The following is a 27,128-nucleotide window of genomic DNA, read 5'->3' on the forward strand; positions in this document are numbered from 1 at the left end:
AAGGAGATTACCACTGATTTACGGAAGTAGTCCACGCAAGATCGTCCGGCTCAGTCAGCGAAGTGCCCCAAGGAACCTTCTGCTTCTTTCTCGACTAAGTTGTTCTCCCCCCTGCAGCAGCAGCCCTTTCGAGGATGCAGACAAGGCTTCTCTAAGCCTTGTTCCAAGGTGTGTTTTCTGCAAGGTCTGTCAAGAGGACTTCAGACAAACCATCTTCCAGAAAGTGACTCTCCCATCCTTTTTGCACCTGTAGGGACCAGACTCTCTCTCTTTTGGAAGAGGTGGAGTGTCAAAGGCACCGAACCTTGGGCGGTCAAGGTTTTACGGGAGGGTTACTCATTTCCTTTCAAAGAGTACCCTCCTCACGTATGTTCACTGATCACATTGACGCATACTCGGAGGGCTCCGAGAGGTTTGCAGCTCCCAAGGAGGAAGTATCAGCTCTCCTAAGAAAGAAAGCCGTAGAAGTAGTGGAGGATTGTTCATCAACAGGCTTTTACAACCACTTGTTCATTGTCCCCAAGTCATCGGGGGGGGTGAAGACCTGTCATCGACATAAGCGCTTTGAACTTCTACGTTCAGAAAACAAAGTTCAAGATGGAGGCAAATCAGTCAGTGTTATCTTCCATCCAGCAGGGCAACTGGATGAAAACACTAGATATGCAAGACGTGTATTTCCTTATTCCAGTCCATCCCGAGTCCAGGAAACACCTGAGATTTGTCTTCGGGGGGTAGAGTCTTCCAGTTTCGAGCACTTTGCTTTGGTCTTTCCACTGCCCCTCAGGTATTCACACGAGTCCTATCTCTGCTTCCAAAATGGCTTCCTTTGCTAGGTATAAACATTTGTCTGTACCTAGACGACTGGCTCCTCCGCTCCCCGTCACAGGAGCAATGCATGAAGGATCTACAAGTAACCCTTCTCCTCGCCAAGGATCTCAGACTCTTGATAAATCAGGAGAAGTCTCAACTAGTCTCTACTCAGGAGATTCTCTATTTAGGGATGAAAATCAGTTCTGACTTTTTGTGTTTCTCCCTCCCCCAAGAGGATAGAGTCCTGCCTTTGGTCAGGTCAAGATCTCCTTTCTCTTCCAGTTTGCTCTGTGAATCAGTGGATGAGTTTGCTGGGAACCCCTGTCATCCATCAAACAATTTGTGAAGCTAGGAAGACTTCATATGAGGCCCCCTCAGTTTTTCCTAAGAACAAGCTGGAACAGATGGGAACAACCAGACACAGTGACGCTTCTGATTACGACAGAGGTAAAGGAGGACCTCCAGTGGTGTACGTCCAGAGACAGATTGTCAGAGGGAAAGTCTCTTTAGCTTCTGAGCCCCGACATCTCCTTTTATGCAAACGCCTCAGACCAAGGTTGAGGAACTCTTTTGGGCACCCTAGAAGCTTCCGGCACATGGTCTCCATAGCAAAGGAAGTTACACATCAACATCAAAGAGTTGTCGGCCATTCATCTGGGCCTGAAATGCTTTGCGGAAGCAGTCACAGACAGAACTGTGGTGATTCATTCGGATAACTCTCTCGTACATCAGGAAGCAGGGTGGAACTCACTCGTTCTCCCTGTGCGAGGCAGCAAAGGAGCTGCTCGTTTGGGCAGACCAGAATCGGGTCAGGATCACTAGATTCATCCAAGGGAGGATGAATGTCCTAGCAGGTGAACTAAGTCGACAAGGACAAGTCCTCTCAACCGAATGGACTCTGAATTCAACAGTCTGCGACCGCCTCTGGAAGTTGTGGGGTTAACCAACAGTGGATCTGTTCGCCACTATGAGGAATTACCGTCTTCCTCTTTTTTGTTCACCAATTCCGGACCCACAGGTTTGGGCGATGGATGCCATGCTAGTAAACTGGTCAAGCCTGGACCTTTACACTTTTCCACCATTCAACTTGGTGAGAACAGTTCTCAACAAGTTCCAGTCTCACTGCAACGTATCAATGACACTGATAGCTCCCTTCTGGGCCACTCAAAGAATGGTTCCCGGACCTTCTAAAACTCCTTGTGGACTTTCCAAGGCTACTGCCTCAAAGTCCACATCTTCTCAAACAGCCCCATCCCTGGAAATTTCACCAAGGCCTATCCGCTCTAGCTCTGACAGGATTCAGACAGACTATCCGGAAACTTGTCAGAGTAAAGGGATTTTCAAAACAAGCTGCGGAAGCTATTACCAGATGTAGACGACAGTCTACCAGCAGAGTCTACCACGCCAAGTGGGCCAACTTCCGCAGGTGGTGCAGCAACAGTGTCTCATCTGCTAAAACCACTGTAGCTTAAATAGCGGATTTCCTTCTTTTCTTAAGGAATAGCAAGGGGCTCTCTTCATCGACTATTAGAGGCTACAGATCAATGTTGGGGTCAGTTTTTAAACATAGAGTAGTAGACTTAGGTGCTAATCAAGACCTGAGTGATCTGATTAGGTCTTTCGAGACTACTAAGCAGCTGCGAGATGTCTCTGTTTCATGAGACTTGGATGTGGTGCTGAAATGGTTAGTGGGCCCCTGTTTATGAGCCTTTCTGCTCCATTTCTCTTAAAATCTTAACAAAGAGAACTTTTTCTAGTAGCCTTGGCCACAGCTGAACAAATGAGCGAACTGCAGGCAATTGACAAACATATTGGGTTTTCGCAAGGGGAGACTGTCTGCTCCTTTTTGCTTGGCTTTCTAGCTGAGAACAAGTTCCATCTAATCCCTGGCCACACTCGTTCTCCATTAAAAGTCTTATAGATTTTCCAGGACCAGAGGAGGAGGAGGAAAGAGTCCTGTGTCCAGTAAGGGCTCTGAGGTATTACATAGACAGGACGAAGAAGATCAGAGGCCTTGTCAGTAACCTCTGGTGTTCCGTGAAGAACCCGTCTAAACCCTTATCTAAGAATGTGTTGTCATTTCTTCTTAGAAGTCTTATTTTAGAGGCACACTCAAATACAAGAGGAAGCTCTGCCTTCTATTAAGATGAGAGTGCACAAGATTAGGGCTGTTGCCATGTGCCCACGTCGAATACATTTAGACATAATATGCCACTCTCGGCTATCCTCCAGTCGACATACTGGAAATGCAACTCCAATTTTGCTTCACACTGTTTAAAAGAAATAGAAACGACACGTGAGAATTGCAGTACCTTGGGTCCGTTATTGGTGGCTGGCATGATACTGGGGGAAGAAGCACAGGAAGTACCCCTTCCTATCCGTAACTTCTTTGCCTTGAATTTTGGGTGTTGAATTTTCTTTTGGGAAGCCTGGGGGTGGTACATGTACCCGGAGTATCCACCAGTCTGTGGTAGTGGTATGATGGTTTGTAATTTTTATGGTTGTCGGTGTAGGTAACAATTTTAATTGGTACTGCGCCCAGGGCAAGGGCAAATTTTTTCTTTGACACTTTTAGGTGTTTGGAAGACTCCTCCACTCCAAAGTCCCCTCTTTAAAATAGGGACTTATCTCAGCTGTACTGCTAAGTCACTACAGGTCAAGATGAGCACCGACCAAAAGGCAGTAATCTCCTGCTGTAGCTGTCTTGCCAGGTAAGGATACAACAAGCATTTTATCAGTATTGACAGATTTTATGTTGCAAATTCATCCTCATATCTGACTGTTTTTGGAACAAAATATGTCCAATTATCCCACTCCTTATCAATGTGGGATTCAGCTGTGTAATTACAGTACTTGGTAAATTACATATATGAAAATGGTATTTTCATAATAAAATTAAGTTTCATATATACTTACCAATTAATTACAGATCAGAGCCCTCCCTCCTCCCCTCTGATGGACATTAAGCACAAAAGAAGTGATTTTCTCTGTGTTGTTGTACTTACTATTCCCCAATAGAGGGTGGGGTAGTTACCTACACAAAAAACAAATGAATTGCCACCGTGAACTTCAGATTTTTAACTGCTGCACAAGTAGAAAACTGTGTAATTACTTGGTAAGTATACAGTATATGAAACTTAAATTTATTATGAAAATACCATTTTTGGTGGTTACTGTTTGTCCTCAACTCTCATGGGTCTGTTCAGGCTCCATGATAGGCCATTTAATATAAAAGAATTCTCTTTTAGTCGGTCTAGGCCCAGCATAAATGCCGTTGACACTTGATGGAGTATTGGACTCAAAGATAAGAGGGTCTCTTTTCTCTTAACTACAGCGATTACCTAGGTTTAATCCTATGTCAACCTGCGAGAAGAAGAAATAACTATGACACATACATCGGCCGCCACCTTTGACGACATGTAACTGGACAGACCGAGTCGCCATTACTCTCTTTGGTCTATGCAGGATAACTATTCACCCAATCCCATGCCTTTTAATCAGGGAGAGTGGGTGGTTTTTCCTATGTCAAAACCTGCTTTTTTGATATTGTGGCTGCTGTTCATCCTCAAAGGAGCTTATCAAAGAAATTGACAGGTGACAGAATGGCTTCAGCTCAAACTTCAGTCTCAACACCCCAGAGAAAATATTTCTGGTTCAAGGCCTAGCCACAAGTTTCAAGCCCCATTTTTTTTTTTATTCCAAATACCCTTTAGGTTTTGGTAACAAAGAACACAAAATTAAACATGACTTATGCTTTTAGGATGTAGTTCTACAGTGACTTAACTAAACATGCTGGGTTTGGTTGCAATATTGTTGCACTTCTCTCAGTGATAGTCAGTGTACCCACCCATCAAGAAGAGCCCGGGTTTTCTGCTGTAGCGCCTGTGGGGTCAGAACTGAACATGCCACCTACTGATACACAGTGTAGTCACATTTATTCAAGCTCATGGCAATAATGTTTTAAGAATGCTACCTCTGATGACCACCTTGTACATTCAGAGACTTCTTCAAAAGAGACATTTCTGAAGAAAGCCAGTGACGTACTTACTTTACAAATGTCATGTGACTTAGGAAAGGAGTGTGGGTCTGCCTTTTAAATGAGGGGCACTAAAATTATTCTCAGCCCTTGTAGAGAGAGTGGTTTGTTTTTGCTAGGGTGTAGGAAAAATGGACCCTCTGGGATGTTTGCCATGACCTCTAGGTAAACCTTAAGTGCTTGAACTGGGCATAATGCTTTGTCTGCTAAATTGAGTTTCCCTATCAAAATAGGAAATTTCCTTTTTAAAGGCAATCATTCTTGGCCAGGAGCAATAATAATTGATGGTCAGCTGTTTTTGTGATGTATCGTCCCTGTCTAAGAGAGCCCAGCTCGCTAATACGGGCTCCTGATGCTAAAGCAGTCAAGAAAATCGCTTTTTGCAGCACATGAGTTGTAGTTGTACTGGGTTCACTGAGTAAAGTCTAAGCACCTTATTCAGGGACCAAGTAATTAGAAGCCTTGCAGGAGCAGGTCTTTGTAGTGCAAAAGACTGGGGAAGGGAAGTAATGATTTCTATACTAGAGTCAATACCAGGTCCATAAAGCAACAGTTCTGTTATTGCTGCCTTGTATGCCATGATTGTTGTAACAGCAAGGCATTTATCTTCAAAAATGTCTATAAGAAATTTAAGTGTTTCAACAGAGATCTCAACTGGGCTCTCAGCATGGATATAATCTAACCATATTTTCCATATGGACTGGCATTGTCGGATAGATGATGTCCGTAGTTTCTGCGCTAGGTACTTAGCGATGTTGGGTGAGTAATTTTCACGGTATTCAAGATTTAAAAAATCCACACATGAAAGTCTCGGCTCAGAAAGGAGGATGCGTAGACAACTTTCCCTCCTACTGTCTGGGTTAGAACAACAAATGGTAATGGAATTGAGTTCTTCGCCTGTTGAAATGCTAGGAACCAGTGCCTGTATGCCCAATTTGGGGCTATTAACCCAAAAACGCCTGTTGGACGTAGCAAACGTCGACTAAAATTGTCTGTTGAATGCCGAGTGGACGTAGCAAACGTCGACTGAAAATGCTTTTTTTAAATATTCGCAGAAAAATAATTATAGACCTAGTTTGCGGAAGGTTTCAGATCACGCGCCTTGGCGGATGCTGGGAGTTCACGGATCCAGCTGTTGTTTTGTTTCTGAGCGTCACCCAGACGCCGCATGCGCCGTCCCCCTTCTCGCACCAAACAGCATCAGAGCAGCACCTTGCGGAGCGATATTTTGACGCAGACGTGTTTTGCAGAACTTTGGCGAGAGTTAGCGTATTCGTGCTGCAACAGGACGTTTGCAGAGATGTCACAAAGGCGTCAGGAAGTGAGCATGTGAGGCGAGTTTTAGACTGGGATGCTGGAGAAGGACCCAGCAACCAAAGTGACCCAGCTTCTCAGCGGCATGTTGTTCGCCCACGTGTGACCTATGGCGACCACATCCCGTTCCTTTACGACCCCTAGGAAGCATCGGGTGTCCTGAGGGGATCCGAAAACATTTGGGAGGCCTCCAACAAAAGGACATAGACGAATACTTGTCGGAGCTCGATTGAGAGCAGGTGGGAAGTCCTGATTTCGGTGGTAGCTGGTCATCTAGCGATGAGGACATCACGCCTGATGTCAGCAATGATGAGTATTTGCCCCCAGTGTCCGTACGTGATCCACAGGAGGAAAGTGAACTGGAGTTTAGTGGTTTCAGTGCGTATGAGGGAGAGAGTGAGTTGGAGGAGGAGGAGGATGCCCCGATTGTGGCTGATGGGGACGATACCGAAAGTGATGGCGAAAGTGAAGGAGATGGCCCAGCTGGGAGTGTGGGAGTGCGAAGACATGCCCGTGCACGTGCGCGAGCGCAAACCCGTAGAAGGTCGCAACGTCGCAGCAGCTCGGGTGAAGGCCGTTCGTCCGAAAGTGATGAGGGGTGGTTGGAGGACCCCACCCCACCTAACATGCACCCATTCACGGCAGTACCTGGACTGACCATCCCTGTGCCTCTCACGGCACTGGGGTTCATTCAGCTTTCCTGACGCGGGAATTGCTGGAATTCCTGGTTGCGGAGACGGCAGATTACGCCGGTACTGCCGTGAGGAACTGCATACGACGTTGTCGCATCGCTGGCGGGCTGCAACCTCACGGACATGGCGCATTTTTGGGGCTCCACATATTTTTGGAATGATGCCTGCTGCCGCGTCAGGCAATATTGGAGGTGGAATTTTTTTAAATACGCCCAATGTGGCTGGCATTATGTCCCGTGATAGTTTCCTGGCGTTGGACAGGTATTTCAACGCCTTCAACCGGGGGCTATACCCGAATAACCCCGACCGCCTCATCTTAGTCCGCCCAGTGTTGGAGTTCATTCGTGAACGGTGCCAGACTCTTGTGGTTCCTTCCAAGAACCTTTCTTTGGATGAGGGTATGATGCCATACAAAGGGCGTCTAAGTATAAAAGTGTACAACCCGAAGAAGCCAAAGAAATATGGTGGAAAGTTATTTTTTATTACGGAAGCCAACACTGGATACGTCGTGGACTTCTTGGTGTATTCTGGGGTCTTCTCCACGCTGCGTGACACTGTCTTCGGTCTTGTGAATCGTTTTCGTAACCAGGGATACCACCTGTTTATTGATAATTATTATAACTCGGTATCCCTGGCCCAGGAACTGTATGAAGCAGGTGTGCACGTCAGTGGCACCCTTCAGTTGGTGCGTGGGGCCCCGAATGTCCTCAAGAGGTTTGCTAGCCACCCGCAACATCTTGCAAGAGGAGAGACAGAGTGGCGGCGGAAGGGAGATGTCTTCGTCATCTGTTGGAAGGGGGTCCGACTCGTGCCCATGATTACGACGAGTCATGAGCCCATCCAAGAAGAGATCATTCAGCGGAAGAAGACACGTCGGCAGGGCCCGACTGTCATTGGGCACTACAACAGGCACATGGGAGGAGTTGATCTCTTTGATCAACTCATCCAGTATTATCCCTTTGCCAGGAGAACCAGGAGGTGGACACAGAAGCTCCTCAAATACCTCCTTCAGTTGGCCCTCCAGAATGCCTACATCATTTACTGTGGGTATAATTCAGACGCTCGGAGGTTGACCCACATCCAGTTTCTTGAGGTGGCTGGGAATGCCCTCATAAACTTTGATCCAGAGGAGTGTCCTTCCAATGCCGCCCCCCTGCCCCGAGCTGCAGCTCTGCCCCGAGAGGAAAGGGCAGATGTCGCTAGGTACCCCGACCTCAGAATTCCTGATCCTGCCGACGCCGCCCCTGCTGCCGCCAACCTTGATGATGCCGCCGCCTTTGAAGATGCCGCCGCCCCTCGAATTCCAGTGTCCCATCGGGTAGCCGACCCTGTGTGTCGGCTGCAGCCAGGAGATCACACACTGGAGCTAATAGAAGGGGGCAAACAGAAACGGTGCCAGGTGTGCCTTATGAATGGCAAAAGGAGAGACAGCCGGTACGTGTGTCGCACCTGCAAGGTAGCACTTTGCAGGTTTGAGGAGTGTAACCGCAAATACCACAATGCGGTTATATACTGGAGTGCGCCTGCCCGAGCGACACCGGAGGGCGCAGCGAGCCGCCGAAGTGCGGCCCACCAGCAGTAAGGGCGAGCATCTCCCTCCTCCACTTGTGCCTCGTCATGTCGGGAGGAAAAGAATGCAAGACTCTTCAATGGAGGAGGGAGAAAACAAGAACAGAACGAAGAGTCAGGATTACAAGTGAGTATTCTGCATTGAATTTATTTTTAGTTTTATATTTACGAGTGAGTATTCTGCATTGAATTTATTTTTATTTTATATTTACGAGTGAGTATTCTGCATTGAATTTATTTTTAGTTTTATATTTATTACAAGTTTTTATATATCTGTATTCATTGGTGTTTTGTATATTATTTTGTTTTATGCAAAAACAAAGTTTTTCACAACCATTTCTTTTATTTATGTTTTCGTAACAAAATAAAAATCAATATAATTTATATGTGTGTATGTATGAATGTCTATATATATGTAGTGTATGTGTGTGTGTATATATATATATATATATATATATATATATATATATATATATATATATATATATATATATATATATATATATATATATATATTTTTTTTTTTTTTTTTTTACTTGGGTCTCTTTTGGGTAAGCAAAAATCTAACATTCTGGTGATATTCAATCCTTTACCTTCATTTGCAACAAACGGAAAGTCTCTAGCACAATATTTCGATTTTTGGTGAATTTTGAAAAAACTTTTCCTTCAGCTCCGCAAGCTGCCGACTCTGCTGAAAATCATGTCATTTCTTGAGTCACCTTGCCGTAATTTTTTCGCCATTTCATATTATTCGTTACATAAAGTGTTATACATGAAAATGTGCGCAATTTCATGTAGAATACAACAAAAAATAACTCATTCATTTAGCTCTTCACAGTTTTTTAATATTTTCACTGAAATCACGATAACTGACAAAATTTTAACATTTGGTCAACTTTGACTCGACCGAAATGATCGAAAAACGCAACCGTAGGATAAAATTCTTACATTCTAGTAACAATCAATCATTCACCTTCATTCTGCAACAAACGGAAAGTCTCTAGCACATTATTTCGATTTTTGGTGAATTTTTGAAAAAAACTTTTTCCTTCACTCCTCGCGCGCGGAATCCGCTGAAAATCCGTGCATTTCTTGAGTCACCTTGCCGTAATTTTTTCGCCGTTTCATATTATTCGTTACATAAAGTGTTATACATCAAAATGTGCGCAATTTCATATAGAATACAACAAAAAATGAATAATTCATTTAGCTCTTCACAGTTTTTTAATATTTTCAGTGAAATCACGATAACTGACAAAATTTTAACATTCGGTCAAATTTGACTCAACTGAAATGATCGAAAAACGCAACCGTAGGATAAAATTCTTACATTCTAGTAACAATCAATCATTTACCTTCATTCTGCAACAAACGGAAAGTCTCTAGCACATTATTTCGATTTTTGGTGAATTTTTGAAAAAAACTTTTTCCTTCGCTCCTCACGCGCGGAATCTGCTGAAAATCCGTGCATTTCTTGAGTCACCTTGCCGTAATTTTTTCTCCGTTTCATATTATTCGTTACATAAAGTGTTATACATCAAAATGTGCGCAATTTCATGTAGAATACAACAAAAAATTAATCATTCCTTTAGCTCTTCACAGTTTTTTAATAGTTTCATTGAAATCACAGTAACTGACAAAATTCTAACATTCTGTCAACTTTGACTCGACCGAAATGATCGAAAAACGCAACCGTAGGCCAAAATTCTTACATTCTAGTAACAATCATTCATTTAGCTTCATTCTGCAACAAACGGAAAGTCTCTAGCACAATATTTCGATTTTTGGTGAATTTTTGAAAAAAACTTTTTCCTTCACTCCGCGCGCGCGGAATCCGCTGAAAATCCGTGCATTTCTTGAGTCAACTTCCCGTAATTTTTTCGCTGTTTTATATTGTTCGTTACATAAAGTGTTATACATCAAAATGTGCCCAATTTCATATAGAATACAACAAAAAATAAATCATTCCTTTAGCTCTTCACAGTTTTTTAATGTTTTCATTTAAATCACGATAACTGACAAAATTTTAACATTCGGTCAACTTTGACTCGACCGAAATGATCGAAAAACGCAACCGTGAGGCCAAAATTCTTACATTGTAGTAACAATCAATCATTTACCTTCATTCTGCAACAAACGGAAAGTCTCTAGCACAATATTTCGATTTTGGTGAATTTTGAAAAACTTCTTCCTTCGCTCAAAACTCCGCTGAAAATCCGTGCATTTCTTGAGTCAACTTCCCGTAATTTTTTCCCGTTTCATATTATTCGTTACATAAAGTGTTATACATCAAAATGTGCAATTTCATATAGAAACAACAAAAAATAAATCATTCCTTTAGCTCTTCACAGTTTTTTAATATTTTCATTTAAATCACAATAACTGACAAAATTTTAACATTCTGTCAACTTGACTCGAAAATGATCGAAAAACGCAACCGTAGAGGCCAAAATTTTACATTGTAGTAACAATCAATCATTTACCTTCATTCTGCAACAAACGGAAAGTCTCTAATATTTCGATTTTTGGTGAATTTTTAAAAAAACTTTTTCCTTCGCCGTTTCATGTCATTTCTTGATTCAGCTTAATTTTTTCTCCGTTTCATATTATTCATTACATAAAGTGTTATACATCAAAATGTGCACAATTTCATGTAGAATACAACAAAAAATAAATCATTCCTTTAGCTCTTCACAGTTTTTTAATATTTTCATATATAACGATAAATAGAAAAAATCAACCTTCGGTCAACTTTAACTCGATCGAAATGGTTCAAAAATGCAATTGTAAGCTAAAAAACTTACAGTCTAGTAATATTCAATCTATTTCCTTCATTTTGGAACAATTGGAAAGTCTCTAGCACAATATTTTGATTTTTGGTGAATTTTTGAAAAAACTTTTTTTACGTCCATACGTTACAAATTCATGCATCATTTTGTGATAATATTTTCTCTGTGTTGCTTTAATCGTTTTACATTCTGTTATATACCAAAATCATCGCAATTTAGTGTACAATACAACTAAAAAAAATTAACTCATTAGCTTTAACCGTTTTGCTTACAGCGCGATTTGTATACAATTATATACAAGTTTTTTTTTTTCGCTGTCATATATTCCAATATTTATATATGACAATGATATTTTTTTTTCATTTCTGATGATTGCATACTAAACTTCAGGCAATGAGAAAAAAAGGAGCCAAAAATGAACTGTTAATCTTAAAAACTAAACGTGCTGTGATTTTTTGAAAAAAACTGTTTTTCCGCTTCGGCGCTACCTCTCGGAGGCTGCCGGCATACGGGAGACGTTTTTGAAAATAGGGCTTCGGCGTTAAAGGGTTAAGTAAGCAGTTCCTTTTGAAGATTAGAAGCTTGTTCAAAACCTTCGAAATCTGGGGCAATGGAGTGCATCTCTTGCTATTGCTTGATTGTCCAATTTTGGAGAGACATGTTCTGGAAGTTGCTGGTTCTTGTATGTGGCAGACGGGTCCACTTCTGGTTGTGGAAGCATGTTGGGAATCATTTGAAAAGAGTGATTGTCTAACATCCACTGTGTTGAGGCTGTCATTTCCCGTAATAGAGAGTCTACTATTACATTGAGTGATCCTATGAGGTGAATTGCATACAAGTGCCACTTCCTTGCTTATCCAGCCAAAGGATGGATAGCATTACTGTACTGAGAGGAGGTGAATGTGATTCCAACCTCCTAATACAGGACATTGCAGTCATGCTGTCTAGGAACAACAAATTGTATGTCTCTTTTGGAGGTTTCAGTTTTGTGAGAGACAAATAGACAGCCATGATCTCCAGGAAGTTGATATGACATTTCCTGAGCAGCTGACCACCTCCCTGCTACCTGACAATCCTCCCAATGACCTCCCCAACCTGTCAAGGAGGCATCTGTATTTATTATTACTCGTACAGATGGAGGAGTCAGGGTGACCTGTTTTGCCAGAAAGCCCTTCCAAGTTCAAGGCCAGAGTATCTCCCCAACTTTTTGATTCCTTTGATGAGACCGATCGCTCCTCTTTTTTTCTTGCATACAATAGCCAAATTTTGTTTACATTTTGCAGTTGCAATCTAAGGACTGGATCTGTCACAGATGCAAGCTATAGCGGGCCCATCATACATTATAATTGCCATCTGGAAACACTAGGTTGTGCCAGGATTTGGTGAAGTATTTTTTCATTTGGTTGCCTCCGATCTATATTTTCATAGCTTAGCTTAGCTTAGCAATTTTTTTGACTATTATGTCAGAATGAGTGTGACCAGTAACCGGTATTGCAGCAAATGCTGTAATACTAGGTTAGCTTCATTTAAATGTGCCGTAGACAGGTATGTTGTCCCAACTTGACTTGCAAGGAATGTAAGGATTGGGCCGTGAGTAAATGGAAAGTGCTGACCAATCATTTGGATAAATTAGAGAAAGCTAGGCTTAGGAAAGTGGCTGCTAGAGCTTCTGTGTCCTCTACCCCTAAACCGGCCTTTTCTACACCTTTGACTTCTCATTCCCCGATTCCTACTTCTCTTCCTCTCCCTACAATTCCATTACTTGGCTCCCTTCCCTCTGAACCCAGTGCCATTGCCAGTCTCGAAGCTATGATGGATAAGAAATTCAACGTTATAGTAAGTACTGTTTCTCAGATAGGATCATAGTGCAACTGTCGGTGCCAGTGCTAGTGCCTGCACCCGGGTTAGTGTTGTGTAGGGGGTGGCTACTCGTCCCACCGATGCTCCTAGACGGAGGTCCCTGCCAAACTCCCCTGCACCTGGGAGGAGGCAAACCGTAAGTCCAAGGTTGGTGAGGTGTGCCCACGAGTAGTTACTTCCTCACTCGAGCCTGTTGCTGGTCCCAGGTATCGACAGACAGCCACTGGAAAGGAGTCTTACAGACCTCCTAAATTCAGTCACTGTCAGACTCCTCTGCACCTGGGAGGAGGCAAATCGTAAGTCCAAGGGAGGTCGGTGGGATTTGCCCACGGGTAGTTACTTCCTCACCCGAACCTGTTGCTATTTCCCAGTTTTCGGCAACCAAATGCTCGAAAGGTGTCCAATTGGATCACACCTTATCTTCCAGTGGTTCGGATTCCAAACCCAAAGGACACAGTTGACGTTTTCAGGAGTCTTCCAGGCCTTTGAAGAGGCATGTTGCGGACATACGTACAGCGGCACCCCGCAAGCGCCATAAGGATCAAGAGCCCTCTTGCAGCTATTGGGACGACAGAGAGCTTCCTTTGGACACCGAGCTCCCATTGGTTCGTAAGCGCCCTTAGGCTCCCAAGTGCCAATTGGCTCATAAGCACGCTTTGGGATCTCCCTCTCCCATTGGATCCGAGCTCCCAGTGGCTCATAAGCTTGCTGCAGGTTGAGTTCGCGCTGTAGCCCCAGACATCCCGTTGGCTCCCAGCTCTCCAGCATTGGGATACGAGTCTGAGACTCCAGGTTCAGACGTCCCTATTGCTACAGGTCAACCTGTTTCGGCGCTTTCTGTGTCACAGGTCCCCCAAGGTCATATCTTCCTCACCTGTCGCTGATCACGCAAAGTCTGCAAGTACATCAGCACCCCAAGACTCTTCTTTGCTTCCCATTCACCAATGTTTGGACAACATCCAGGAACTGTTGAAGAACCCTTGTCTTTGAAACCAGAAGAACCACAGCAAGATTTGGCACTTTCCGCTGTATCTTCAGCAGAGGAGGAACCTGAATGAGAGCCTTCATCAGCTTACGCCTCATTATTGAAGTATTTTCTGTTGTGCTTCCTGACATATTTCTCCACCACAGCCCCTTCTTCCCCAGGATCAGCGTTCTTGTTATGTCAATCCTCGAGTACCACTAGACTCCTGTAGATGGCCCTCTCTATTTCGTCCAAGAAAGCATTGTCGGGGATTGACTCTTGGCTGTCTGAGAAGAGGGAGTTAGGCAAAGCTGTATTTTGTTCTCAGTTTTCCACGAGGAGGTATGTATTCTATAAAACCAGGGAAGCTCCTTCCATAGGAGTTTCTGCTATATTTGTACATGCTGACTGGCTCAGAGTCCTGTCGTGTGCGGACAAGGTGATTCAAGATGGGGCACAGGAGTTAGCTGTTCTTTTTTCGTCATGTACTGAAGAAGAGACGTGTGGTTTTCTTTCACCACTAAAGGAGTGACACCATCCCAGAGATCTGCTCTTCTTCGCTCATCTGTACAAACCAGCCTTTTTTCCTTGAATGACATTAGAGCGGGTGGTTATGGAATTCCAAAAGGCTACTCAAGACTTGCTTGCACAGTTGTCCAAGTGAACGATGGAGTCTAACTGAACACCGGCTGTTTCACTTAATCCTCAGCCTCTCTCTCCTCTCCAGCCACGGCTCTTTCGAGGTAACAGAGGAAGAGCTTCCTTGCACCCACACACAAGTCCCAGATCAGTTTGCCCTGTCAGGAAGAAGTCCTTTTCTAGACCAGTCTCTAGCAAGTGAGACTTCAGTCCTCTGTCTACCTGTGGCCGCCAGACTCCCACACTTCTGGAGACAGCGAGAGGCCAGATCAATAGAACCATGGGTACTACAGGTTCTCAAGGAAGGATATGCGATTCCCTTCAAGTCACAGCTCTTCTCCACAAGAGAGCTATAGAAGAGGCAGAAGACTTGTCATCGGGGGGGGGGGGGGGTTGCAATCGCCTCTTTGTAGTCCCCAAAACCTCCAGGGTTTGGAGGCCGGTCCTGAATGTAAGCAGTCTGAACGTCTTCGTCCAAACCATGAAGTTCAGGATGCAGACGAACAGCTCATTTCTTGCTGCAATTTCCCAAGAAGATTGGATGGTCTCGATAGACATGAGAGACGTTTACTTTCATACCCCCAGTACACCGGGATTCCAGGAGATTCCTGTGATTCACTCTCAGGACAAAGTTTTCCAATTTCAGGCTCTATGCTTCAGGTTGTCAACAGCCCCTCAAGTCTTCACTGGGGCTAATTGGTGTGAAAGTTTGCCTATATCTGGATGAATGGCCCTATGTTCATCATCCCAGAAGAAGTGCACGGAGGGCCCTCTCAGAACCCTTCAGTTAGCCCAGGAGTTGGGCAAGAAAAGTCCCAACGAGTCCCTTCTCAGACAATAGTCTGTCTGGGGATGAGATAGACTCTCACGTTTTTCGGGTTTTTCCATTAGAGCAGAGAATACTATCATGCACCCAAAGAAGTCCGTCATTTTATGAGTCTTCAGACCTGCTCAGCCAATGACTGGATGAGCCTGCTGCGGACTCTCTCCTCCATAGAGATGCTCGTTCCTTTGGGGATACTGCATGCGAGGCCTTTGCAGTTCTTTCTGAAGGTCAGTTGGAACAAGAAGATTCTTTCAGATTCCTCCGTATTCCCCATCACACAGGAAATAAAAGATCTTCAGTGGTGGCCTGTAGAAGGATTGTTCCACTCTTGGAAGTCCCTATGTCATTGGCGGAACAATATTTATGAGACTAGGTCCTTGAAGGAAAAACATCATAAAATCTAATAGAAATTCTCCTGATATTAATAGTAATTGGGGAACATTTTTACAAAATCCAGTAGGTTCAGCGGTCAGTTACTACAGCCAAACAAATGGTTTAACTAAACCCAAGGTTTGGACGTTAAACACAGTTAACGGCCAGTTGCGGCTCAAGTAGCTTACATGAATGATCAACTACTAGGCTATTAATTCAAAATTGCAGTAGCCTAGCCTGTTAAGTAGCCTGAGATAACTACTAAGATAAAAAAGGGGCATATTAATGACCTTCAAGAACAGCATTTTATAAAATTATTACTTCAGCATAACTTGAGCCTTGTTTGTTGGCTAACAATCATCACAGCTAATTTTTGTATTCATGAGAGAAGTCGGATTACGACTGTACATGAAATAAATTACTAGCTAAAAAGTTTCTAAACTAAACTTTCACTGGCACTTGAGACCATGTACTTAACTTGCTGCTTTGTGTGTCACCTCCATAATAATCAAAGTGATTATGGAGCACTGGTAAGACGGACGAATTATGCTTCGTGTCGTTACAAGACCAAAGAAAGTACTGTAATGGCGACTCAGTCTGTCCAGTTACATGGCGTCAACGATGGTGGCCTTTGAATGCGTGTCATAGGCACTTCTCGCAGGCTGACATAGGATTGAACCTAGGTATTTGCTGTAGTTATGAGAAAAGAGTCCCTCTTATCTTTGAGTCCTATACACCATCAAGTGTGAACAGCACTTATACTGGGCCTAGACCAACTAAAGGAGAATTCTTTTGTATTAATTGTTCTATCATGGAGCCTGAATGGACCCATGAGAGTAAATCCTTTGAGGACGAACAGCGGCCACAATATAAAAAATTATCATTTGAATATGTAAACTTTCCACTAAATGGTCTGCAGACTGACAAACACTCTCCCCTTGGAAAGACTGTCAGGAAGGTATTGCTTTCTTGGCAACAGAGTCTGGAGCCACGGAGTCAGAGGCCCAATGGCTCCAGAACAGAAACTGCCTACTTGCTATTTGCCATGATCTGAGGATCTTGATAAACTGGGAGAAGTTGAATCTCATACTCAAGCAGCAGGCAAAGTACTTGTGTGTACCTATAGACAAAGCAGCAGCTAGGGACTTTCCTTCTTAAGGTTGTGTCAACAAGTTCAGGGAGGTTGCATCATAGTTCTTCTCAACAGGAATAATCAGTTTAACTTTGGCAGGTAATTCTCAACCACTTGTCATCCTTGGAGAAGCTTATCCCAAGCAGCTGACTTCCTCTGTGTTTGTGTCAGTGGCAGCTGAAGCAATAGTGTTCAGCACCAAATGATCCTCCCTCTCAGCTTGTTCCCTTGAGTGAGGAGATCAGAGGGTCTTGCCTGGTGGCTGGATAGCAGGAACCCCTTTGTTCCTTTGAACCCTTCACCTCCTGAGATGCTAATTGTACGGACTCCTGAAGGAGGGATGGGGTGCACACCTGAGCAGCATGTTTGTGTCAAGTGTGTAGACAGAGGATGTGTAGACAGAGGATGAACCTCATCTGCATGTCAATGTTTAGTACAGTATATGTAAGCAGCATTGCTACTAGTCCTGCAGGCATTGCAATAGCATATGATGGGTCACTCAGTAGTGTTGATGAGAGACAACACAGCCATAGTGGCATGTGTCAAGAAGCAGGGAAGATGTTATCCCTTCACCTTTGGCATGTGTCAAGAAGCAAGGAAGATGGCATCTTCCCCTTTGTTAGTTGGCAGGGGAGATACATGAGTGGATGGTTTGTCATGCCATTGAGTTATCAGCCAGGTTCATACTGGGCAGGAAGAATGTAGTGGCAGATCAGTTCAACCACCAGAACCAGGTAGTAAGTGAGAGCTCCAACCTTAAGAAGAATACTGATGATTAATGTGTGTTGGTGTTCATTCTCCCATGCCAGATCCCTTGGTAGTGCTGGAAGATGCCTTACAACACCCCTTGGACAATCTGGACATTACACCTTGCTTCCTTTCAGCTCTGCCACGTGATCAAATGAGTATTGATCACATCATGCCTCAGAATAACCCTGGTAGCTCCTTGTTGGCCCTCACTAAGTGATTTCCCAATTTTATGGCTCTTTTTGGTAAAGACACTCGGAGAGATTCCCATAGGATCCACCTCCTTTGTCAGCCACACTTACAGAGATATCATCAAGCATTCCAATCCCTTGGACAGCAGGCTTGGAGTTATTCAGCCATCATCCCCACCCTGCAAGAGAGGAGGCTTTTTTTTTTGCAGGACTTGGCAGTAGATTCAGCATGCCTCTGATGAGCTGCAGCTAATGTGGACTAGGGTATTGGGCTAGCATCAGTGATTGGCATCATACGACGGGTCTCTTTCTGATCAAAGCTTCTATACAGTGGATGGTGAACTCCTTGCCTACCTTGTTGAGATAGACTCCTCTTAGTTGCTATGGTGAAAGGCTGTCACTCTTCCTTAAGCCAGGTCTTCAGATTTAAAGGCTGCTATGGTGAAAGGCTGTCACTCTTCCTTAAGCCAGGTCTTCAGATTTAAAGGCTTGGACCTCTTTGCTGCAATAGAATTATCCATGTTCAGGAGCTTTGTGCAGAATGGCAGTGCCTTTTTGCTGGCAAGCTCAAGAAGAAGGTGTCTAGAAACACTTTTTCTTTCTGGCTTCATGCTGTAATCAAATGAGCTTACAACTCCTTGGGTGTAGTAGACATTTGTACAGTTTGGGTTAGAGTTCAAAAAGTTTGGGGCTATGGAACTGTCCCTGGCATTTTGGAGTAACTTTTTGGTAACAGGTAATGAGGGCAGAAGTATGGAAACACCAGACCACCTGAGGTATGTCATCCACAGGTCCTTAGACACCTTCTCATCAGAACCTGTGGTTGTTGCTCAACAGGTTTAGTTGCCCATGCTCCTTTTGTACATTAAAGCACCTTGACTAAGATACTCAGTGGGCTTAAGACTGCCTGGCTTCTCTTCCTTCTCCCCTCCTCTCTATGCAAGTCAGCTGCTTGGGTTGAGTATATTCAGGACTGGGAGCAGGCACAGGTGCTACATGGTAAATCACCCAGTTTTAGAGCTTTGGCTTATAAGATATGACTCTCTGGTCTCCTTTTAAATAAAGTCGGGGAGGGGGCAGTCACCTGTTAATAGACCAAATAAAGTGGGGGAGGGGGCAGTCACCTGTTAACAGAGCTGTAATCTGAATGCATCAGTTGTATTACCCAGATTTAGCTGTCTTCCAACTTATTGCCCTCTCATGCAGAGTCACACTTCGTTCTCCAAGATTTTCCATTTCGGGCAAGATCTCAGATACATTTCACTCAGGCCCAAGGCCCTGTTGTTCTGTCGTCTGTACGAGTATGCAAGACCAAATAGGAGGATACAGGAGTTATCGCTGCCCTGCTCACTATAATTATTGTAGACATGACATTTCCAGGTGGAGATTCAACTGACCAGTCAGTTGAGAGACAACCTCCCACCTGAGGAGTGTTTCCTGTGTAAAAAGTGATGTATTTTTGTTGGAACAAATAACATGTTTCTGAAAGTAATTTGTATTTTTCTTAAGTATACAAACCAGAGCTTTTTATCATAATCCCACCTCACCCCTTCCTGATTAGTCCCTGATTACCAAGCCTCTAAAGCATATTCCCACATACACTGAGCAATACTCATACATAAAAGGTTATGGTTTGTATACCTATGAAAAATACAAATTAATTTTAAAAATTTAATCCCAAAATTAATTAGTGTGCCTTTATTTACAAATGTTTCATTTGTATCTTGTCTGAATATATTAAAATCAAGCATTTTTCTTATAGATACTTCTTTTCCTGTCGGGCAGGCTTTTTATATTATTGGTATTAATAGAATTATTGTAATCCATACAGTATATGCATTTTACTTTTTATGGGAGGAACAGAAATATTATCCACTCTTATCTTTCAGTCTGTAAGGATAAGCAGTCATATATTTAACAATATAAAAGCTCTCCAGTTATGTCCTTTTCATATGGTCTTCCATAATACTCTGTCAAGTTTTAATTTGTTAAATAAAAATATTCTAAAATGCTCAAATTGTTATTTATATTGTATGACATTGCCATCATATTTTTCTGCATTATTTCTTAAGAGTTAACGGTAATCCAATTTGCCCAGCATTCATATTACAATACCCACAGCTAATCTTATACTGTGTATAACCCCAGGTATTTAGCAGCACATCTGTTATGGTTAACTAAAGGAGATTTTACATATACAGTATTTTCATTACAATTCATAGAAGGCAGAAAAGTATTTGGTAGTGTCAGCTGGACTTCTATGGGCACCATTAAAGTGGAAGACCCGGGCTTAAACTGAAAAGAGGTATGAAAAGGGAAACTGGGGAAAAAAAACATGCGTAACAGAACTTCAGAGTGGCCCTTTGTGTCACACGCATTGTTCTTGTTAAACTGGCTCATAATAATAATAGTATTAACGATGGTGATAATACTATAATAGTGAAAATAGTAATTTTGTTAGTAAAAACTGATTTTTTATTGTTAACAAAAAAATCAAATTGAGAGGTCATACAGACATTATTTAAAGAAAGAAAATTGTTTCACAGTATTATATTGCTGTATGCAGCTGTACTATCATTTGTTCTATATAATAAGTTTAAATATTTGTTTACCTAAATTCTTTTAAATATATTATTACTTAAAATCTTTTTTTTTTCTTTCCAGCCTGAGATAAAAATATCTTCAGAAACACCTAATCGTCCCTTGCCTATAGACAGAAAAACTATGGAGGACCCTGAGTATGGATTTCATGTGCCTGCAGTAAGAGTTTATGCAAAGACTTGTTTTTATATACTGTACAGTATTCGAGTTCTTTAAGTTTGTGCCAAAGACTTAAATCAGATTCTTTGACCATTGATGTACAACTATAAACTGAATATATATATATATATATATATATATATATATATATATATATATATATATATATATATATATTATATACAGTCATACCTCGAAATTACGCTGAGGTTAGGTTCCGAGCCCCTCGTGCAAGGTGAATTTTCATAAGTTTGGCATGGTCTTTAAAAATGCTAATAAATGTTTATTTCCAGAGTTTAAGTACTAAATATGACCCTAATCATGCTCCCAAAGTATTAAGCTAACTTTTAAATGAACTAAAGTTAGTGTAATTTTATTTAAAATTTAGCTTATTACCCTTAAAAAAGGAATACAGTAAATGGTTGACATAAAAATTGAGTACTGCACAGTTTCATAATAGCGCATTTACAGTAGGTGCGTATGTATACTAATGTTACCCCTAATTCATGGGATGCCGTTTTCTTTGTCACTTAGAGTAAAAACCATTTTCTTTGCGTCACTAGGCAAAACGTCACAGTCAACAAAAGTACAATTCCATAAAACATCGAAAACATGTACATAATGTTCGTAGAAGGTAGTACAGTACAGGTAAAATTCAATCAATTTAAAATTATATACTGTACAGGTAATGACGTACAGAGAATAATAAGTTGTAAACGTATGTTTGAGCGTTAACTACGAATGAGAGAGAGAGAGAGAGAGATACTGTAATAAAGTAACTGTACTGCTTTTGTATCGTATTTATGCGCAAATATATAAATACAAATTTTCCATTCTGATTTTACACCTAAAAACACGAAAACTTAAAAATTATACACACTTTCTACAGGGGTATCATCTTTGAAAAATGCAGGGTATCACATCTTGTAAAAGTACACCAACTGAACGTGCTGTAATTACATGCACATACAGATTGCACCAGCACTTTTCTCCGAGGTGAACAGAGTAATTTTCAAAGAATGACACTTATACAACTCTTAGTTACATCTCTGATATTACATTAAAGAATTCATTTTATCAAATGAGCGACTGAACAACCTCATCTCAAGGTCATGTCAAAATGGACATAATACTTGTATGATATTTATGTACAGAAATATAAATATAAATTTTCCATATCGAATTTACAGTTAAAAGTGAAAACTTATAAATGTACTTCAAACATTAAACAAGCATTTTCTGCAAATCTTTGAAAAGTGCAGTAACTTTGCAAATGGGTATCACATCTTGTAAATATTTAATGAATGTGCTGAAATACCTTTGCAGCATATTTATTTGTACAAAAATAAAAATAATTTTACAGATTGTACACATGAAAGCATGAAAACTTTTCATATTTTAAATGAAAGCATGAAATGCATTTTCATAGAGATTTTGCAATTAAAACAAGCATTTTCTGCAGGATTTTACATAGAAGCATGAAATCATCTTTTAAAAAAGTGCAATGCATTTTCAACAGATTTTACAATAAAAGCATGAAAACTTGTAAATCTTGTAAAAAATTAAACACACTTCTGCAGGGTTTCTCGAATTTCGTGTGTCTGTGAAAAATCGCATGCCCATTAGTTAGGTTCAGTGAAAAGTTGCATCATATTTATGCATAAGTGTAAGATACATTACTGTATAACAACACACACACATAAAATATAATTACATTGGCTGATGAGTTTCTTAATGAATTGGACACACATAAACAGTTGAAGCTGAAAGTTACCCCAAAAAGATAGACAATTACTTAATTGGATTAGGTCACCAGTTGGAACTACATAGAATAATAGATTACTTCTGTAACAAAGATTTTTAAACCCCTTCACTTCCCACCTAGTCCCAACAAAGAAAGAATGTGTTGTGATAGCATGAACGTCTGACACGGTCAATTTTCATTTAAAAAAAAGTACAACGTGACGAATGTTTGTATTCTAACGGATATTTCTCTTCCAAAACAAGGGTGATCAGGATCCAAGGTTTGCCTGAAATTTACTTACACTTGACTTTCCCTAATTCCTACTTACTGCACAGGAATAGCATATAATTCAAGGCAATGATCATTATTCATATACTAGACTTCATAAAGAAATATGATTATACCATGTTCCCTTATAAATGGTGGCTGAAGGAAACAATGGAAAAATTAAGTACAGTGGAAGAGATTCTTGTCAATTCCAGACTTAGCGTTATGCTTGCTCAGTGCAACTGCGGAGTTCTTGAAGACACTTATTGTCGATTCACTGAGTAAAATTTAGGAAAGGACAAAGGATAGAGTTGCTCCGAATGGCACAGCACAGATGCGTGCTTGTTTCTAGGAAGGTCTCTCTGCTCGCGTGAGGTCAGATCAGGGCAGGCTGTTTTTTGTCCATAGCCCCTGGCAGTCTGAAAAATTGACAGAGACATCACTGAATGCATAAGACAGGGAAAAAGGAAGCTTAAGACCACCTTCACTAGAGGTTACTTGGTGAAAACCCTCCCTGTTGGTTGAAGTAGAGGGGATTAAAGTAAAATGGGGGCCTTGGTAAGGCATAAAACAAATGTGAGTAATAATCAAAAGTAAGGAAGGGAAATGTTAAAGGAAAAGAATAAGGGATAGAGTTATAAAAAATAGATAGGTGAAGGACCTGACATCCTCTTCTGGATAGAGTGCCCATAAAGGGATGGCACTGTCCAGTTTGGCATGGCCAGTTCTCTTTAAGCTAGTTGGAATTATCCACGCCCATGGTATTTCCTCCACAGACCTCTCTTGCTGGTTTGTCTTGGTCGGAAGGGTATTTGAGTGCCAACTGTGTTGGCTTCTTTGACAACTGACACAGAGGCCTTCCTTGCAAGCTCTGACGATCTGTACGATCTGTCGCGTTCCTTGAGCTTATCGCCAATTAGAATTTACTCACTGTTGTGTCTGCGGCGGACTGAGACAGAGCAGGAGCGGTGGCGTAAGAGGCTTGCAGGTAGGAGTGACCAGCTCAGACACCAATTGCAAGGCCACACCTTTGGGTGAGCTTCTGCTGTGGTCGAAAGGATCCGTCTCCCTTACCAGCACTTATAGCAGAGCCAAATCACGAGAAGAGAGGGGGCCCTGACTGGGATCTCTGGAATGGAGATGCGTGCTCTGGCACTAAGGCAGGGTCAGGCACTAATTTGATTTGGACTTTGCTTGTTGTTCGGGACGGACAGAGCTTGGCTGCCAAGGTGACACTGTTAGAGATTGTGAATCAAGAGTGGGATCTCCTGGAGGGGGATCTTTTTGGGGCCCTGGCACTGGCACTGGGGTGGGCCTGGGCACCGGAATGGGATTGGGAATCGATCTTGATGGAGGAGCCACTGCACACTGCACTCAGTGGAACATTGTTTGGGGCCCCATGCCTAATGAATGATTTGGGGATTTGGACCCGTGGATTGCTGTAACTAGATGGGGACTGGAGTTTGCCCCAGGAGGAGGTCATAACCTCCAGGAATATATCGGGCAAGCATGATCCCCAACTTGACAGTAGGAAGTATCACCTTGAAGTGCTTGATACCTTCAGTCGTGACGAGTTTACGCCTGTTAGTGATAGCTCCAATGGGAACTTTGTCTTCCCTTATGAGGGTCATTTGTGCGCCAGAATCACCAAATGCCTTGACCTGGCTGGCAGGGCACCTACCTTGGGGATGTGCCACATAAAGGTGACCCTGGGTCGGTGACTGCCAAGGGAAGGGCTGGTGTACCTGACTTATTATTTTAAGGGCATTTTACCCATTGGGTGGAGTGTCCATAGACTTTGCAAGCAGGGCAATAAGTCTGGCTATAATCTTTACCTGGCACTGTCCCATAGGAGGGAGCAGGTCCTTTACCTTTCATCCACGACCCATGTATGGCTTGGGGTATTGTCCCGTTTGAGGATGTAGAGGGGGCTTCTGGCTGATTTTCAGACTTCAAGCAGCACTGTTCAGTGGGGTGTCCTGTTCTCTTACAATACCCACACACGGGTTTCTTATGGGGGTGCCCATTCTTGTGAGGTTGCTGGGAGTTGGTCGAGGCAGGCGAGGAGGGATATAATTTCCGTCCATGGGAACTAAGATGGGGATGATGCGTATCCCATATGTCAAACCAATGGCAGCACTCGACCACTGTCTTAGGCGCCTTATTTCACAAATGAGTGGCGAGAGCTGGCGGGGCATAAAATAAGAAGCCCTCGAGCTGGAAAAGTTTGAGGACATCCTCCACATTAGTGGCTTTCAGAGATTCTAGCCATTGGTTAGGGCTGGGTCTTTTTGAAGATCCACTGAGACCAGGTTTGGCCTGATTCCTTGGGGATATTTCTCCACCTTTTCCTCCAACGGTCGGGAGTTATTTCAAAAGCTTTTATACTGGCTTGGCGGACATGGTCAAGATTTTCTCGATCCTCAGTGGGGAGAACGTTGAATGCAATGGCACCCTTCCCTCCAAGGTGCTTTCCCAGGATCAGAGAAATTTCTTCAGTAGAGGGCTGATAGGTTGTCAGGACCTTTTCAATATAGTCGAGCCAGGCTTCAGGCTCTGCTTCATCCCATTTTCTTATGAGGGTGCGTACACTGCTGAGGGTTGAGTGAGGAGAGGGTGTTGATGTGTTGCACCTGTTGTGAGCTGCCATTGCAAGCTGATGAGCTTTCTTTCTTTCTCCCTCTTCTGTCTTTCTGTCTCTTCCCGTTTCTCCTGGGCTATTCTTTCTTTCTCCTTCTTCTGCCTTTCTGCCTCTTCTTGTTTCTCCTGGGCTATTCTTTCTTTCTCCTTCTCCTGTCTTTCTGCCTCTTCTTGTTTCTCCTGGGTTATTCCTTCTTTCTCCTTCTCCTGCCTTTCTGCCTCTGTTTCCGCCTTGGGATCGTCTACTCTCTCTCTCGTGGACCCATTCCCTCAGGACTTGTTCTGATAGTCCCATGTCCTCTCTAGTGGACATGTAGAACTTGAAGTCCTCATTTTGCTGGGCTCTGGATGTCACAGACATTTTGAGATAACGCTTATATGGGCGTGACCCATTAGAAAATAAGTATGTCTGAAAAGACTCGGGTTGTCTGGAAGATTTAGGGTGTCTAGAAAGACTCAAGGTGTCTTGAAAGACTCAGGGTGTCTCAAAGGACTTGGGATGTCTCGGAAGACTCAGGGTGTCTCGAAAGACTCAGGGTGTCTTGAAGGACTCAGGGTGTCTCGAAAGACTCAGGGTGTCTGAAAAGACTCAGGGCCGTTCAAGTGAACAGGTTCAATATGTCTGACGAGACTCAATGTTGTTCGAAATGAACAGATTCTGGGTGTCTGAATAGACTCAAGTTGTATGAAAAGACTCAGATTTCAGGTGCCTGAAAGACTCGGTTGTTCGGAATGAATGAAAATTAATATGTTTGAATAAGACAAATTTCAGGGTGTCTGAACACTCGATTGTTCAGAATGAACGAGAGTTAATATGTCTGAATAAGACAAATTTCAGGACGTATGAAGAGACTCAGTTAAAATTTAATGTGTCTAAATAAGACAAATTTCAGGTTGTCTGAAACACTCAATTGTTCAGAATGAACAAAAATAAATATGTCTGAATAAGACAAATTTCAGGATGTCTGAAGAGACTCAGTGAAAATTAATGTCTGAATAAGACAAATTCAAGGTGCCTGAAACACTCAGTTGTGCAGAATGAACAAAAATTAATATGTCTGAATAAGACAACTTTCAGGATGTCTGAAGAGACTTAGTTAAAATTTATTATGTCTGAATAAGACAAATTTCAGGGTGTCTGAAACTCAGTTGTTCAGAATGAGCAAAAATTAGCATGTCTGAATAAGACAAACTTTAGGGTGTCTGAAAAGTCTTAAAATTTAATATGTCTGAATAAGACAACGTTCAGGGTGTCTGAGACACTCAGTTGTTCAGAATGAATGAAAATTAGTTGGTCTGCATAAGACAAATGTCTGAATAAGACAGATTTCAGGGTGTCAGAAAATTCAGTTGTTCAGAATGAACAAAAATTAGTATGTCTGAATAAGAGAAACTTCAATGTGTCTGAAACACTCAATTGTTCAGAATGAACGGAAATTTAGCACAAGCTAACGTAAGCCTTTATGTATATTTTATTTTGCTGAGAGACTCTGCAGAACTAGATAAAAAAAAAGGCCTACGGGATTATACACTTATGGTGTGTAATGAATTTTTCTTGCGCTGTTAAATAATTGTAAATGTGGCGTAATGAAAACAGTACATTGATCCTATCGAGTATTAAAATCTCTAAAGCATGAGGGTAAGACAAAAATGCTTAATCTTATAACATGTGCGTGGAGAGGGAAAGAAATTGTTATTCACCGTTATCAAAACAAACCGTAGCTCACACGTGACTAATAATGGTACTCAAGTGTCTACTTCTGGTCTCGTGACATC

At 42.3% G+C, this 27,128-nt stretch overlaps 1 protein-coding gene across 3 annotated transcripts in view; it reads left to right on the plus strand.

The window, feature by feature from the left end:
• Positions 1 to 27,128, plus strand: part of LOC136850676 (NADH dehydrogenase [ubiquinone] 1 alpha subcomplex assembly factor 4) — an 87,849-nt gene that overhangs the window by 13,502 nt on the left and 47,219 nt on the right. For all 3 annotated transcript variants that reach the window (XM_067124468.1, XM_067124467.1, XM_067124469.1), the window contains exon 4: positions 20,606 to 20,701. In XM_067124468.1, coding sequence (XP_066980569.1) covers positions 20,606 to 20,701 — 96 coding nt within the window. The remainder of the gene's footprint in view (positions 1 to 20,605; positions 20,702 to 27,128) is intronic.

The sequence above is a fragment of the Macrobrachium rosenbergii genome, chromosome 22, assembly GCF_040412425.1.
Source record: "Macrobrachium rosenbergii isolate ZJJX-2024 chromosome 22, ASM4041242v1, whole genome shotgun sequence".
NCBI lineage: Eukaryota > Metazoa > Arthropoda > Malacostraca > Decapoda > Palaemonidae > Macrobrachium > Macrobrachium rosenbergii.